Raw genomic sequence first — 17,118 nt, 5'->3', positions numbered from 1 at the left:
TAGGAGAAGATCTTGCTTTCTTACCCTCTATTGGTTTTCTTTTCTGTTGAAATTTACCTACAGCAGCTTGAGCTGCTTTTCTCTTTGATGAAGAGAATTACAAATGGATCTTTTATGGTTTATAGGCAAAACAGTTATTATGAGCATAGCACCCATCATATTGGAATGTGCCAAAAAGCAGATTGTGGGTAAAATCTCAAATTTCTCATCAATTTATATCAATAGCTGGATCATCAATATTATCCGACACCTAGGATGCCAGTCAAAGCCCTACTGCACTTACGGACAAAGTATATGCAAGTAAATGAGGTGAGTAACTTTTAACACAACTACAAATTTGAAATTGACCATCACCATCATGTGGGATAATCATGGTAAACAATTGCTCGATATACCACTGCTACCGCGACAATAATGTGACAGCCACAGCAAGTGTGTACATATTTTTGTATATTTTTTATGTATATCTTTTTTCCGAAACTATTTTTGTGATCTGTGAGCAGTGGTGGAAGATAGAGATGAAACAGAGCATGTGTACTTATAGTAATAAGCAGGAAAACCATTCCAAAAATAAATAGACTAATTATTCAGAAAGCAAAGGCTGAATCTCAATGAAATATTTAGAAATACAATCTACCAAATAGTAACAAGGGAATCATTTTTTTCCCCCTGGAGAAATACCAATATCCGAGAGAGAACATATTTGTTAAGTGTGAGCAGGAGTTACCTTTTCTATCAAAAGGAACTCTGTATATACCGGTAGTTGTGAATCTGTCATACTGAAATCATCCACATGCCAGGGATGACTAAGCCTATTTTGTCGAGTCATCTTTGGGTGAAAAAGTGAGTGATGCACAATACAGAGACTGCACTCCTCAAGAATATGGCTACGGTGACATTTTTGGGTCACTATAATGAAGGTTAGCATTTGGTGTACCTCATGGCTCTTATTTAGGTTGTACTTTATTTGCCATCAAACTGCTGTATTGCAGATGTGAGGTGACTGACCAGCTTCCATAATGATCAGCACACATCTGTATAAGCCTACACTTTAAATCACTCTGTAGTGTCCTGCTGTCTATAACAAAACCACCCTAACTAAAAGGACATAATCTGAGACAATAAAACACATGCAATACGTTTTTGAAAAAAAAAAACTAAGATAAGGCTATTGAATGTGGTTTTACTTTTGTTAGGGGATAACACTCAAAAGGCCAAATTTTGAAGCCACATTGAAATATTAAGATAAATGGACTTTACCTGTCCTGGTTGGATGTCTAAGCAATGAAGCACCTCGTTTAACATCACAGGCTTGTGAAGTGGCTGTTCAGCGATCAGAGGAGGAAGTTGTGATGTACTCTGGTGGCAATGTCTGTAGGACAAACCAGATGCCCAAACGTGCAGATAGAATCTCCCATGGTGTCTCGTCCTACATGCTGTAGAAATGTCACTCCTTGAACTCAAGCTCACGAGCCTGAATATGAGGTTCTTCATGGTCCTGTCAAAAGCATTTTACGAAAAAGAAGAGGAAATATATTAGGTAAATACATTTCTTTGAATAGGGAAGAAGAAAATACTATTTTTATGTTATGGAAAAAGAATGACATAAGAAATAGTAAACAAACACAGTGTACAGTACAGAGTCTGTGTATACCAAAGACCTAAACATTTCTGAAACAAGTAGAGCCATTGGCAAAAAAAATAATTATGTGAACACTAAACCTGAAATACTGAAGCTATTCTGCTAAAAAGTCAATCAATGAAAACCTTGAAAAACAATTTCAACATATTTGCATATTGATTAATGTCACCGTCAGCTTAAGAGATCACCATGAAGAGGAAATATACACTAAAAACCCTTTAGTGTAGACGTCTTAAATTGGTTAAAGTTATACAATTATAATTATATTGTGAAATAGTCTAGCCATTGAAGTGCTCAGCAAAAAGGTGGATTTCACTCAACTCCTTTAAATGTTCATATCCACTGGTCCAAAACGTTTTGTCTGATTGGATATAACACAATAATCACAAAGTGAACTGCTAAGTTTCTTGATTTTCTGTCAAAGACAAATAAGGAGAAGGTGGCTGGAAATTCCACTTTTGCCCATCAAATCCATTGTGCATATTGTCGCAACTCGTGCCCAGTTAGAATATGACCTAACGGTCGCCAAACTTGCTCTGAATGACGTTTTATTTTACTTTTAATATACAATACAATCCCAAACAGTAGCAATGAGTCAAATTAACACAAGTAGGCCTATGACCCTTAACGTTTACCTGTAGACACTTGAACCTTTATCCTATTAAGATAGTGAGATTCAATTGTGCTTTATAGGTGTAAGCAAAGGCTTTCACTTGCATAGACACCAGCATCCCATTTTCCCACCACAGCTGATTGGCGATGGACTCATTGCCTTTCGCATCCGCTGGATCCATGCTGACACTAAATCCGGACCTTAACTTCTATCTTCATACATATCGCTTACTTAGTACATCAAATTGAAAATTTCAAGTGGTGTGTGCAGCCAACTTGAACATGCGTAATTATTTTGAATGGAAACGACAATTTTACCCAGTGTTGATACATGTGTGAAAAATCTGTAACCTTGCAAATAGTCTGGGGGTTAGCTGCCCTCGAGTTTAACAATGCTCTTACATCATTAACGATTAGGAGTTCTGCGCAGATGTCTGGTTATTGTCGATAATGTAACAAGTAAAGTCAGGTGTTCTTTTTTAAAAACGTGTGTAGTGCACTCACTGAGTGGCGGGGAGATGTTTGGGCTTTAGCTGTCACAACCTTGGCTGTTTAATCACACCACGAACGCAACAAATAGAGACATTGGCATAGGTGCGTAACTGTAGTGATGTATTACACAGTCAGCAACAACAAGCTGTTGTGTAGCTAAATAGCTCATTGGTATTGCTGGGGGAAATATTGACCAAAAGTGGTATTCAAGATTGGAACTTGATTTGGTTAGCTTACCTTGGTTGGCGAGCTTAACTCCTCCTACCCTAGCAGCATGTTACTGACGTCACATCTATCTATCCAATCAGACGCGGTTTACGGATATCTTTACGCTTCCGGTGGAAGAGGCTTTTCAAATTCTTGGCGCTTGTCTGTTGGTTAGTGATCCTTCATCTGGCATATTGTAATCTAGATTTACTTTATCATTACTGTATCTGATGCAAATATGAAAAACGTCTTCTATTGATTCAAGGTAAGATCCAATACGTACTACTTTGAAAATAAAGTACTCAAAATTGGTTGAGCTGTTTAAGCTAACGAACTGATGCTAACGGTTATGGCGATAGCATTTTAAATTAGCCTATCTATTTGGCATGGGTAGTTGCTGACGAGTTAACAACACCAAATGTCAAAAGGAAATAAAAGTCGTTGTAAAAGTATCATCTGGTTTGAATTGCAATTTTGGAAAAGGTTGATTCCTACTGTTGTGGTGTTATGGTCTGTCGGGTGGGTCTTGGATAAGATGGTTTCGTGTACAATATTCGCTTTCTATAATCAAATTGCAATTTATCCTCAACGACAACGAATGATAAGGGAGAGGACAACGACTGATTTACAATACCTGTATGTGATTATCTATGAATCTCTCAGGACATTGTATTTTCTGTTCTATAGTCCATGTGAGACTAAACAAAATTACATAGAGCCCCCAGACAAGGATATCTGATTGACCCAAAATAATCGTTAGAAACATCCGATTTGTGAGGCCTCTTGTCTATTTGTGAAAACTAAGATACATTGTCTTTATCTTGTCTACCTTTTCTAGCCCACATAAGAGCAGGTCTACATTGAAAACGACAATATCTAGACCCACCAAACCTGGACTGGATTATCATGTAGAAGACCCTATAGACTCTTGATAACCATGTTTCCGATTTGTGAGACCTATTTTCTAATGATGAAAACAAGGTTAAATTGGTATTTACTCTTTTCTTCGTGTCTAATCTACATGAGACCAGGTCTACTATGAGAACCACAATGCTCTGACCCAGCAAAATCGATATAGCTTTCACTTGTGAGAAAAGTGCTGCCGTCTCACTGATTCTTTATCTACGATTGTCGCCCAATCATAGATTATGTCAACTGTCAGACCAATATTTTATTAAGAAAAATAGGTTAATACTGTTATTTAGTATAGACTCTCAGGGCTCAACGCTAAGGTTTTTTTTTCCCACTTGCCCGGTCGGTCCAGTGGGTCTGAATTCTACTTGCCCGAAGTCAAATTTGAATGGCCCCAAATATACTTTTTTTTTTTTGTTAGTGGTTATCAAATAACGACAAAGGTTCAGGTAAATTGTTATATTTTATCTTTATATTATCAGCTTTGTGATAACCACATTTGCCTCCGCGTTCTGTTTAGCAAAAAGAACCGGCAAGGCACCGGAGGACGGATTATCAGCAGCCCGCTTAGCTGCCATGCAAGCAAGATGCTGCTTGCTCTTATCGTGACACTCAAGCTTCTGCTTTCTGAAAAATGACGTTCCTTTAACGGGAACTTAAGGCAAACCTCGCAGAACATAGTTAGTGATTCCTCCACATCCTTGAGTATAACCCATGGGAACTCCTTCTTCCAGGATGCTTGAAAAGTTCGCTTACGCTTGAGCTCGTACGCAGCCATCTCCTAGTTCTCGCGATCTCGATTTTGATTGGCCGAAGCCACATTCAAATAAAATCAAATAGTACACCGAGCATTACAAGCATTATCCGACTAGGGCAAGGAGAGGGGGCAACATAATAACTTATCGATGATCGTAAAAAAAATAAAGTTCCAATTTCTTTTCTTTTTTTTCCTCCACTTGCCCGAACGCGCAAGCGGGTTGTCATAGTTACTTGCCCGACGTGGCGTTTTACTTGCCCCGGGACGTCGGTCAATCCTTATTGTTGAGCCCTACATGCAGATGCTTTCAGAAACCAAAACTGTAATGCCTGTGTCCTCATACACTGTATCACTTATGGCTGTATAACATGTATACAACAATGTCTTGCTCTTTTAAAGGCACCCAGTGCAACTTTATGTAAACATTCAATGAAAAATAAACATTCAATTTCTAGTCTTTTTTACACGTAGTAAGTTTCAATAACTCCATACCATTACATATCGACATTCAAGGAGCAAAGATGAGACGTCGTTGTGTGGTGAGAACTGATAGAAAATCGTAAACAACAACAATCGCCTGTGGGGAGAAGCCATTTTTCCATTGACTGGAAGCCTGCTTTATTTATTGTAGGTTACAAAAAATAAAGAAAATGGCGGCATTGTTGTTGTTATCGATTTTGTATCAGTTCTCACCACACAACCGACGTCTCATCTTTGCTGCTTAAATGCCGGTATGTATTGGTATGGAGTTATTGAAACTTACTAAGTGTAAAAAAGACTAGAAATTGAATGTTTATTTTTAAGCCTCGAAAGTTGCACTGGGTGCCTTTAACAAGTACAGTTAACTTATAATTGGGTTTAATGCTTATCTAAACATACTCATTCCAAAAAAGTGTCCTCACTATTGTTTCCATCGGTTTTTTTTTCTACAGAGTTTCTGAAGAAGATTCATAATGGCGACTGATGTCTGCAACCATGTCAAGGTGGTTGTACGAGTCAGGCCATTCAACAGCAAAGAAAAGGGTGACGATATGAGGAAGGTTGTCCATGTTGTGGATGGCCGCATGTTGATATTTGACCCCAAGGAAAACCACATTTCATCTTTTGGAATACCCAAAGTACAAAAGAGGAAAGTCAGGGTGGTTAACAAAGACCTCAAATTTGTGTTTGACAACGTTTTTGGAGAAGACTCTACGCAAGAAGAAATATTTGAGAACACAACGAAAGGTGTGCTGGATGGCTTCATGATTGGTTTCAACTGCACAGGTAAATTCCCATGATAAGTCGTTGTTTTTGTTTAATGTTTTTCTTGTGTTTAAGTTAATCTTATTTCTGTAGTTATTATTTACTTGGTATCTTTTTGGAAGTGCAATATATTACTATGATATAGTCTTAACACTCTCAATCACACACTCTTTTGACACTAGCAAGTGTTTGTATAACCACTCAAGAGACATAATCTCAGTTAAGAAAAAAGCCAAAGCTGCACATAATAACAGAACCCCTTAAGAGTATGTCATCACGACAACCTTCCAGATTAAAGGACACGGCAAAGTAACGCGAACAAATACTTCTGACGGTGTACTAAACTAGACAGGTGGAGGATGATTGTCCAACCGCTATGACATGCACATTACATGATTCCATCCTATCCATGGTTCAAGCCACAAAAAGGCTATTGGCATCATTTGAATATGACTGCATACCAGCACCGCACTGCTTACCACATGTGCCTACTTGGTCTCCAGTGGCTAAGGCTACCAAGAGGTTCCATGGCTCATATTCACTGAAGCAGGTTCCACCAACATTATTTACTTCAGGCAGTGTATGACTACTGCACAGTCCCTAGATCCAAATCCAGTTGCACTTTTTGAGATGAAGGGAACTCGACGTTCAGTACAAAAAGTCGATTTTTGATTGATAAAAGTATTGATAATTTGGTTTTAACATGTTTTATTTTTATTTTCTTACAGTGTTTGCCTATGGAGCAACAGGGGCAGGAAAAACACATACAATGCTAGGGTCCCCTGATGAGCCAGGAGTCATGTATCGCACTATGAAGGAGCTTTATAAACGCATGGAGGATGATAAAGAGGAGAAAGTTTTTGAAGTTGCCTGCTCATACCTTGAGGTAAATCATTTTTCTTAAAAAAAAATCATTCAATGTGTTTTTGAGTCGTTACATACTGCAGCCTAGTCTGATTATTGGGTTTGCAGCTAAAGCGGTAAACTCCTATTATCTATCATACTTATTATTAAGTGAAGCTTTGGCTGCACAACTCCTACTATCTATCATACTTATTAGTGTGGTTGCAAAGTAAATTATCTCCTACAGTGTTGCAGGTTTAAGAAACCAAGCCCATTGCAAAGAATTAGACATATCAGTGAACTCCGCCTTTCATACAATTCAAAAGTACTTTTTTAAATATGGATGATATTATGTTATATTGGATGAGAATGAGATAAAAATGCTAAAATCCCCATTCCAAACCTGAAAACCTTGGGGTGGTCAAATAAAATAAGCATATGTGGACCGGAAGTAAGGAGGTCTCAAAAGTTTTGAACCGCTGCAACCCCAAGGGGATGGTATAACTTGTGGTCAAACCTTAACTGCCAAGCCCAACACCCCGTTTTATGAAAACATCTGAAACTTAGTATCTGGGCCTTATTTGACGTGCTGAATCTTTTTGCCTCAAGGACCCAAATGGTCCATCGAGTTGATTTAGCTGTACCTTGAAAGTTCCAGAAAGCCTTAAAAACTGACCTGTAAACCCAAATGACCAACATACTCCTTTACACTCCTTTGTCCGACCTTTTGGTGGAATTTCTATTTTGATTGTTTCAGGGATGCGGGAACTCAGTCAGACATTCATGATTTTCGTATTAATATGGCCAGCAACATTTTACACCAGTTTTAGAATGTTTTAGGGCGCACTCACACTAGGCAAGTTTGCCTGTTCCGTGCTGCAAGAAGTTTCAGCACGATTCCCCCCCTCCCCGCTGGCCCGTGGTCACACTGCTCACACTGCTCCCAAAGGCCGTGGCCTGGGCACGATTGCTCCTTCATACATACGTCATCACGTCGTAATACGATAAATACGTCATCACCAAGCGCCCTCGCCGCCATAACAACAATGGAGAACAACAACGAGATCAACACAGAGATCAACACAGAGAACACAATTGGCACTTTCCCGACTTCCCTATCGTACCAACGTAAACCCACTCGTGAACCGCTTGCCGCCATTCTTTGAAATGATTGTTGTGGGGAAGAAGGGCATGGACCTATAAAGAAAGAAGGGTCGCGCAAGTACTACGTCATCCAGCTCACGTTGCGTATCCGCGTGTCATCTCATTAGCATCTGAACTTTGGCCATGGCACACCTCTCCCAAGTGTGCCGTGGCCAAGGGGCTGTTCCGTGCTGGAATACGGATGGCGTGGCCACACTAGCCAAACGTTCTAGACTTTAGTATGCAAATGAGCTCGGGCACAGGGCCGCGGCCCTAGTGTGAGTGGCCCCTTACACTACTACCCTAACAGACATGTTTAACACCAACATGCTTAATGTAAAAGCAGCATAATAGCCTACCAGATTCAGCTATGGACAGATCACACACGGAATGCAGGTTTATTTCTAATCAGAAGAAGATTTATTATTGACAGTCACAGCTCGTTATACGGGTAGCAACAGAACAAGGCACTTGAACTTAACTATAACACACACGCACACAAACTAGTAGGTGAGGGTTTAATCCAAAATTGGATCGACCGGAAGGGGAGTTAGCATTGCTGCAGTCTTTTTCTCCGCTACATAGCTGCTCTGAACTCCCCCCCCTCAGGGGTGGTGGAGGGACAGGGGGCTGCTGGCAGGGAGTCAGCTGTCTGGCTGCTGTTTTTGAAGTTTGGCTTTTTTGGGGCCAGTATTTAAAAAATCTGAAATTCACTTCTCATGTTGCAAATTAGCTCTATCGTTCTTTCGCGCATTGCGTGTGCTGCGTCATACGTCAGCCTACACAGACAATGTTCTAAAATGAAATAATATGATAAATATAAAAAGGGTGGATGTCATTAAATTAATGATAACCATGATGTATGATAAAGTTTTACTTCAAAAAAGTGTGTGTGGGGGGGGGGTGCTGCAGCACCCTCAGCACCCCCCTTCCCGCGTCCGTGGATTGTTTTTAAAATGGCAGATTTGTGTGAGATATCCCAAGGGACCTATTCGTTTTTCAAGTCAACCTGGAGAAAAACCCTGACTTCAACCATTCCAAAGGCTTACAATCCAGGGTTCTCAAAGTTGGTACTCGTATAGAAACTGCATGTGAGCATGCCTATCTTAATTTTCTAGGCCAATGTGTTTCCACCCTTGTTGCACGACAGTACTGCAGTTGGTATGGGTGATTTTATTTTTTTCTGGAAATAGATACGTCTACAATAATGGAAAGAATAATGAGGATAATTGAAATACACATATTTAAAATATTGTAATGGCTTGTTCATTTAAAAATAGGGTTGATTTGTGTATTCGGTTTATGAATCTTGTGTTGGTGTGTGTAGGCTTAATAAACACGCTGGGAGCAAATAGCAGTCTGGGATCAGAATCAAACCTAAAGCAAACCCAACCAGTTTTCCCTTGGAAGTTTACTGAGACACCTATGCTTAACCTAAACGATCGTACTATGAGGGAACGCTCCAGGGTTCATTAAAATTAACCAACAGGTAAGGTGTGAAAGCCCCCATTTCTGTTAATAAACAATGTTAATTTTCGGGCGAGATTAACTGTAGGCAGAATAATCCCTGAACGCATAGCAAACACCTGCTGTTTGCAAAACAAAACAATATACTGCCAGTTCTATAGAGTTTTGGATATTGTAAATGGAGGAAATGGTGATCTCTTGAGAGCAAACTGCACCTGCATGGTGAGATAAAGTAACCTACATCTCGTATTGGAAATTGTTTGGTCACTAAGCAAACTTCACTACATAATTGTCATATTATCTACAGTAATCAGTGGTTCTCAAACTTTTTCTATTAGTGTACCGGCCTATAAGATATTTAGCTATTTATATTTTCAGATGAGTACCCCCTTCACCGGCACAAAGTGTTCGAGGAAAAAAGGGAACATAAAAAATGTGTATGCATTTGGAAGTGTAACCATGAACAGTCAAAGAGTGCAAATGCTCACAATTTAATGAGAAACATGGGCCTTTGCTTCATGCAACTGTTGCCTTATTTCTCACCACAAAAGAAACACAACGCAAGGGGAAGGTATCAGCATGTAGAGGTGAATCCCAATCAAATATATCCCTTCTGAATCTCTAGATATTTTGGTATTTCTGGGAGCAATTTCTTTTTCACTGATTCTCATTTCACCCACCGATTTTCTATTGTCTAGCTTTCAGAATTTAAACTTTTGATCCGATACCTATCTAGATACATGTGCTACGATACGATTCAGGGACAATACATTTAAATATGGAACGATTCGATGCAAATTAACATAAAACATTATTTTTCTAGAAGCCTTCTATAAAAGAGACGTTGCCTACTTTCAAATATATATGGTATAGGGACCATGGAGTCTTGGGTTATATTTTTTATTTCTTTATGGCATAGGGAAAAAATGGAAGACACATTTATAAATTTAGAACTACATGTCTATTTATTTATTTCTTTATTTATAGACTTCATCGCTGTCCTACACAATTTAAAAAAAAATAGCGAAGCTTTTGTCAATATTCCCCTCCTTATAAGACCCCAAGGACTTCCACACGTTTTGATTTCAGATTCGCTGGTGCACTGAAAATCGTTTCACCGTTTTCGGACATATCGCTGTTATTCACACACACAAACACACATGCGGATCTGCCCACTTCCTTAAGGTCACAAAAAAAAATTCCCTCCTATTTAGCTTTGTTATTCATCTAGCTAAGGCTTTTTTGTAATCATGACGTAGACTGAAGGTTCTATACAATGACTCAAAACTGTTTATACTTTGTAATAGCAACCACCTAGAACAACATATAAACTACCTAGAACACAAGGAACCCCAAGTATGACCATAGCAACCATTAATGACAGCCTAGCAGCCACCTAGAACACCCTAGCAACCAGCCATAACACCATAGAAATCACATTGAACATCTTTAGATACCACCCAGAACAGCTGTTAGAACACTAAAGAAATACCAGAACACCCTAGCAATCATCATTTTAAAATCTACAAACGTGTCCTCCTGATATGCTTATATTTGGTGTAACAGGTAACGTCCAAAACTGCGTACCACACCAACAGGATGACATGCACTGTTCGATGTGCAATCGGTCATGGTTTGGACAGGTTGAACGGTACAGCAGAGCAGAGAATAAAATACGCCCAATTTTAACACTTTGGAAGTCAAATTATTCTCTATTGACCAAAAACTGTAAAAATCGAACTTTGACTTAACCATATCAACCACTTAATTATATTTAACACCGTATAAACAGAATATATTAGGGCTGTTCAATTAATCAAAATGTTCATCATAACTTCGATTTTTGGATCAAACTATCTCCAAACTAATATAATCGAGTTGAAACTATATCTTCTTTCCTTTTTTTTTTTAAGTATATTGCAAGGAAATTGCAGCTGGAGACATATTTGTGCATACACCTTTGTGTATTTTTGGAGAAAAATGCTGAATAAATGCATCATGTTTTCAAACTCAAAAATAAATAGTTGAAAAATCTTTATTTCAATGTTGACAAATAATTTTGATTATGAGTTTTTCCATAATCGAGCAGCCCTAAAACATTGTTTGCTTTGACAGGTGTATAATGAGCAAATCAGGGACCTGATGACTAATGTTGGTCCATTGGCAGTGTGGGAAGATGATTCGAGGAAAGTTGTGGTTCGAGGTCTATCCCTCCATCAGGTAAGTGGAGAATTGTGTATCTGACCCCCTCCCCTCATGCACACAACCATTGTCATAGTGTATTTCAATGTAATCCCCAAGATTTATTTCCCCAAGTGTCGGATAATTTGATAATTTGAATATTCAAAACGATATATACATTTTTTTATGATCATTTGAATTAACTTCATATGTTCAAACTCGTGTTTCTTAATCTAAACCTGAGGGCACCTACACTAGCACCACTAAACAGCCAAGCATACAGCATGGTCAAACGTGGTCGTTTTTTACCTGGCTGTGATTATTCGTTCACACTGGCTCGCCCCGGTGCAAACTGCTGAGAGTAATATGAATTGTTGTCGCCGATCATCGCCGCAGATATATCGTCCCCCTATTTGTTACGATTTCATTTCTTATGGGGGTTTTTTCTTGCATTTTATGTATTTTTGTTTTCATCGTTCATCATATATATATATATATATATATATATATATATATATATATAGATAGATAGATAGATAGATAGATAGAGATATATATATATACCGTATTTTCCGGACTATACGTCGCTCCCGAGTATTAGTCGCATCAGTCAAAAAATGCTCCATGACGAGGAAAAAAACATATATACGTCGCATCGGTGTATAAGTCGCATCTATTTTTAAACATTTAAACAATAACGTTTAGTCTGGAGAGACTGAATAAAATTGCAATAGGAATATAGGTGTGTCGGTCCCACTCGTAGTTCTGAGAGTATACCGAATTCAGTGACACCGGGATTCCACCGGACGCGTATGCGCCGCGGTCCTAAACCTGAGCGCACGATCGGGAGGTGGAAGTTGCGCAACTTGCGCTAGATGCCTTCACAAGTCCAGCGGAGGGCTCCAGTTTTCGCCGGCCAAGTCATGCGCTGTGATATGTGTGACAGCTATGTTGCACAACATTGCAGCTAAGGCTGGGGTAGCTTTGGTTGAACCGGAGGACATTGAGGACGATGACGACGAGAATATAATTTATTCGGTGGTGCAGTAGGCTTGCAGCGTTCAGTTGTAGGCCTAATGAATGACGGTGCCATCTTGCGGCCGAAGATTATGTACGCACAATTTTGGCATATAAGTCGCTTCGAAATATAAGTCGCAGGGCAAGCCAAACTACAAAAAAACCGCGACTTATAGTCCGGAAAATACGGTATATATATAGATAGTGATGTATCGTTATGTGATTGACAAACAATATATTCATTATCGCAGAATCGCTGTATCGCATCGTATCCTGTGATTCCCACATCTATATTGATCTGCAATTAGAAAATACTTGGGAACTTCCAAGATGGTCTCCCAATGCTAGTGTTTCCTGGACATTGTTTTAAAACCGCCCACCAGGTCCGTCTATTGATGTATTCACTGCATCACCACAATGCAAAATTAAAACAAACATAAAACAGATGTGTAGGCCTCAATGTTAGCTTGAGACGCATTTGTTTTGAGGCATTTTTGGCATGTAGTATTTTGTTCCAATCTCCTGCTATGAAGAAGGGCGTGACCTAGTGTATGAATAATTGTATAATTTAAAAAGGTGACACATTGAACTTCATGCAGGGCTCCAGATGGGGAGTAAAATGCAAAAATGTGGTGTTGGGATAGCCATTTTTAAGTCACCCAAAGCAAATGTTTTAAAACTGGAAAAGCATTTAGGATAGGGTAGGCGATCTGGAGATAACTAGCCAGAGTGAGCTAGGTTTTGTAAAGTAGCCAAATGAAAAGTTCCCATCCCTCCCTTCAGGCCTCCTGCCAAAGCCACTCCCCCCTAAGCACATGACTAGCCCGCTAGCTTTAGCAAATGGTTCTGCTTAGCCTTGTGGAAGGTTCTGGTCATACTCTATGAGAACACAGGCAAAGTGCGTGCAGGTAACCGGGCAGGTAGGGAGACAGCCACAGATACTGCCGTTTTTCTACAACCAAATACAACCCAATTGCTTCTCATATCAATCGTGTATACGACAGTGACATGACAGTATAAATGGCGCCAGCTCTAAGTAGATCCATGTCGTATCTTTTTGCATAAGTTGCAAGCTAACTGCTTGCATGTCAAGCTTATTAGTACCTGAGTTGGGCTGTCCCATTTTCTTGATCAAAGCAGTGCATTGAAGTCATAGTGTGATTCTCAATTGATGTTGATTTTATTTATTTTGATGGAACTTCTGTTGATATGTTTCTGCAATTGGGAAAACTCTTTTTAATGGCTCTTAAGTAAAGCAACCTTGTTATTTTTCCTCTCCGATATACCTGAGTAGTCTGGCTTCCATTGCTGTGAGCCTTTGTTTAACAGTCTCCAAGGCCTTAGCTATGGACATGCTATCGTATTAGCAATGCTTAATCATTACATAATCTAGTTGAGCCCAATAGCTAGAATTTCTGTGTGTTGGTATGTAGTCTAGTTTCCAAGGAGAGCAGTCTCTCATGTCTTAGCTTTCCTGTATCTATGCATTGCTTATATCTGTACGTCAATGCCCTGACGTCAATGGAATACGGAGGCAACACAGCGAGATGTGTTATGGTAAATAGGAAAAGCTGTATTTGATCAGTCGAGATGCCTCTGCTTTAGCCAAAAACCGAATTGTCAATGGTAATATTTCAGTTTGTGTTACAGATATATAACCTAGTTTAGCTAACACGTGCCACACCTTAAACATCAGAAAGAAAATTGATGTGCAATCTCTGAAACATGAAATGTCCCTTTTTTTTTTTTTTTATTGTAAGCAGTGCTGCATTATCTACTGCTGTTATAATCTCAAATTAACGGCTTCTTAGTAAGAAACTAGTTTGTACTTGGATCATTCATGTTAATTAGCATCACTCTGATGTCACTATTGGTATGCACTGTGAGTACAGCATAGGTGTCCTGTGTCACACCATTATTCTATAGAAGCTGGTTGTACTTCCATTATGCCTTTAATTGCATCAACATGTTCTTTGTCATATTCCATCAACCCTCAATCTGCACACGTACGCCATTCCATTCTGTCTGCAAATTCATTCTGCAAACATTAATTATCAATGAAGCCTTTTGATTGCAGCAATTGCATGTACTAGATTGCTTGGATGCCTTGCAGTAATTTATTTTTATTGTCCCAATAATATTGATTTTATTGCAACAATCAAACTAACAAAATATATATATGTTTAGGGTTGACGAGGGAATAAATGGTAACTTGCCCACCCTTTTCTAAAGCCCAAATCTGCAGATGACATTCTTAAGGCTTTGGATCATGGCAACCGAAACAGGTCACAGCATCCTACTGAGATGAATGCCACTTCATCGCGCTCCCATGCGGTTTTCCAGGTATTTAAACTTTATGAATAGATGGAATATAATGCAATTCCCATCGCTAAACTACCTGCAAATTATTCAATTATAACTATACCGATTTATAAACAGGGGATTTGTGGCCATTAACTGTTTCGTCTGCGTCTCCAGATATACTTAAAGCAGCAGGACAAGAATGCTGGCCTCAATCCTAACGTGTGTGTTGCCAAAATGAGCCTGATTGACCTGGCAGGATCAGAGAGAGCGAGTGCATCCAATGCCCGGGGGGCACGTCTATGGGAGGGTTCAAACATCAACCGCTCCCTGCTCGCCCTGGGGAATGTTATTAATGTTCTTGCTGACCCAAAGGTAAGTGCACATTGAAATCACAACTACCAATTTGTTTAAATAGAATTTTTAAATGTTATCCCTGCAGCAGATGATGAAGCTGTCCATTTTTGTTTGTTTATTTTTTGTCTAATCTTTTCTTTTGTTATATTCAGATTATTCGCTTTTATTTTTCAATGTCTGTGAACGTCTATGCAAAACCACATGCCTTTGCTAGAGAGGCTCGAAGGCATGTGTAAATTTTACACTTTTTTTTTTTTTTTTTTACAAGGGATTCTATATAATTTATGCTTTCACCCCATGGTCTGTTGTTAGGGCTTGAGTTTATTCCAGCAAACATTTTGTCTGCCGCATGCATTCCTTTGTTTGCGCGTGTATCATTTCCTTAAGAAACAAAAAATGTATCACCATGGGGACATTGTTGAATGATTATTAACAAAATCCTTAAACACCTACATTATTTCCTTCCTAAAGTTGAAATGAAGGTCATCCCAGTAGAATATTTGTATTTAATGAATTTCATAAATTTTATTCTACTGTATCAACAAATCTTCAAGTTCAGTTAGATAGCAAAAATAAATCTAGAAGTTGTTTCAGTTAACCATAGTCGGTGTTTATTTATTCGTGTGAATTTCGACTAGCCACTAGCCTTCTGATGATTCAATGGGGGGAAGTTGAGAGTCAGAGTTTTGGGTATTGTTACATTCCAGTTGCATACATTAACCTGTCAACCAGTCTTCTCGGTTTACGTGCCGGTCCCAAGGGGACCAGGTACAAGCAGGCCACATGCATTCAGGAAATGCTGCACACATGTGCCACAGCCATTTGGAAACTCGATCTGTCCTGGCCAGGTTGCTTCCTTCTTGGGGAATGATATCTCTGTGTCCTTGCCTGGGCCGTGTGCTCGAGTCTGTTTTAGTCACCGCTCTGGAGTGTTACTCCTGCCACATTATATGCGTTACTTGGGGCTTATGATCTTCACATAGAGCCATGGGTCCTCACATCCCCATTCATTAAGCTTGGGAACAGGACATATTATCAATATTATATTGATTGACTTTTAACCGACATTCTTTTATTTTACATTTTTAGAGGCTAATATCTGCTCTAAATGCATGTCTGAAATGCGTAACAGGAAAAGCCCAAAATGATGCCTAAATGGTACTAGTTTCAATCCCCAAAGTCTAACTATAGGAATCCTTGAGCGTGATGCCAAAGATTGCGTATTTTTTCTTTTGATTTATTTTTGCATTTTTATGCTTTATTATATAGAGAGAGATAGAGAGGAAGGTATGGGAGAGAGGGGAGGACATGCAGCCAATGGCCGAGGGCCGAGGGCCGAGGTCGATGCGTTCAGGACTGTGCCTATGTGGTACGCGCTTTAACCCGGTGCGCCAGTGGGGCGCCCCAAGAATCAGCCTTTTAAAATTTGGATTTTACTTAAAGTTGCTTGTTTGATGTATTATTTTCTTTTTCTTTCAGAGTAAAAAAGGTCACATCCCATACAGGGCCAGCAAGCTCACGCGATTACTGAAAGACTCCTTGGGCGGAAACTGCAGGACGGTCATGATTGCAAACATAAGCCCTTCGTCCAAGATGTACGACGACACCCACAACACGCTAAAGTACGCAGACAGAGCCAAGCAGATCAAGTCTTCGGTCAGTCCTCTTTCTCTTTTCGTTTAGGGGTCCCTGTCATCTAAAGTGTAACATCGCTTGGCCTAAACCAATGGGGTTTGACGCTTGACTGTCCTTGTGTCCCATGCAGCTGAATAGCAACGTTGTCAGTCTGAACAGCCACGTCGGCCAGTATGCGGTGATCTGTGAGAAACAACGGGAAGAGGTATGGCGTGAAGCCCACAATCATGAAAGTCTTGAGTAAAACATTGATATGTGTGTTGAACTCCTCACTTCCATCTTAAATTCCGTTTGTTGTTTTGTCCAT

The 17,118-nt window shown here is 39.5% G+C and overlaps 1 protein-coding gene and 1 pseudogene across 3 annotated transcripts in view; one reads left to right on the top strand and one right to left on the bottom strand.

The window, feature by feature from the left end:
• Positions 1–2,748, bottom strand: part of LOC130403167 (12S rRNA N4-methylcytidine methyltransferase-like) — a 35,740-nt pseudogene extending 32,992 nt beyond the window's left edge.
• kif18a (kinesin family member 18A) overlaps positions 1–17,118 on the top strand; it is a 72,170-nt gene that overhangs the window by 41,553 nt on the left and 13,499 nt on the right. The window contains exons 1-9 of one of the 3 annotated variants that reach the window (XM_056607366.1): positions 2,751–2,848; positions 3,055–3,218; positions 5,555–5,888; positions 6,596–6,753; positions 11,436–11,540; positions 14,751–14,861; positions 14,997–15,194; positions 16,656–16,832; positions 16,942–17,016. In XM_056607366.1, coding sequence (XP_056463341.1) covers positions 5,576–5,888; positions 6,596–6,753; positions 11,436–11,540; positions 14,751–14,861; positions 14,997–15,194; positions 16,656–16,832; positions 16,942–17,016 — 1,137 coding nt within the window. In that variant the 5' untranslated portion in view covers positions 2,751–2,848; positions 3,055–3,218; positions 5,555–5,575. Of the gene's footprint in view, positions 1–2,750; positions 2,849–3,029; positions 3,219–5,554; positions 5,889–6,595; positions 6,754–11,435; positions 11,541–14,750; positions 14,862–14,996; positions 15,195–16,655; positions 16,833–16,941; positions 17,017–17,118 lie in introns of those variants that run through there. The other 2 variants (XM_056607367.1, XM_056607368.1) reach the window with 2 other exon arrangements.

Source organism: Gadus chalcogrammus, chromosome 14 (genome assembly GCF_026213295.1).
Source record: "Gadus chalcogrammus isolate NIFS_2021 chromosome 14, NIFS_Gcha_1.0, whole genome shotgun sequence".
In the NCBI taxonomy this organism is placed as follows: Eukaryota; Metazoa; Chordata; class Actinopteri; order Gadiformes; family Gadidae; genus Gadus; species Gadus chalcogrammus.
Note: the sequence above shows the minus strand (reverse complement) of the source record. Positions and strands in the feature narration are given on the sequence as shown.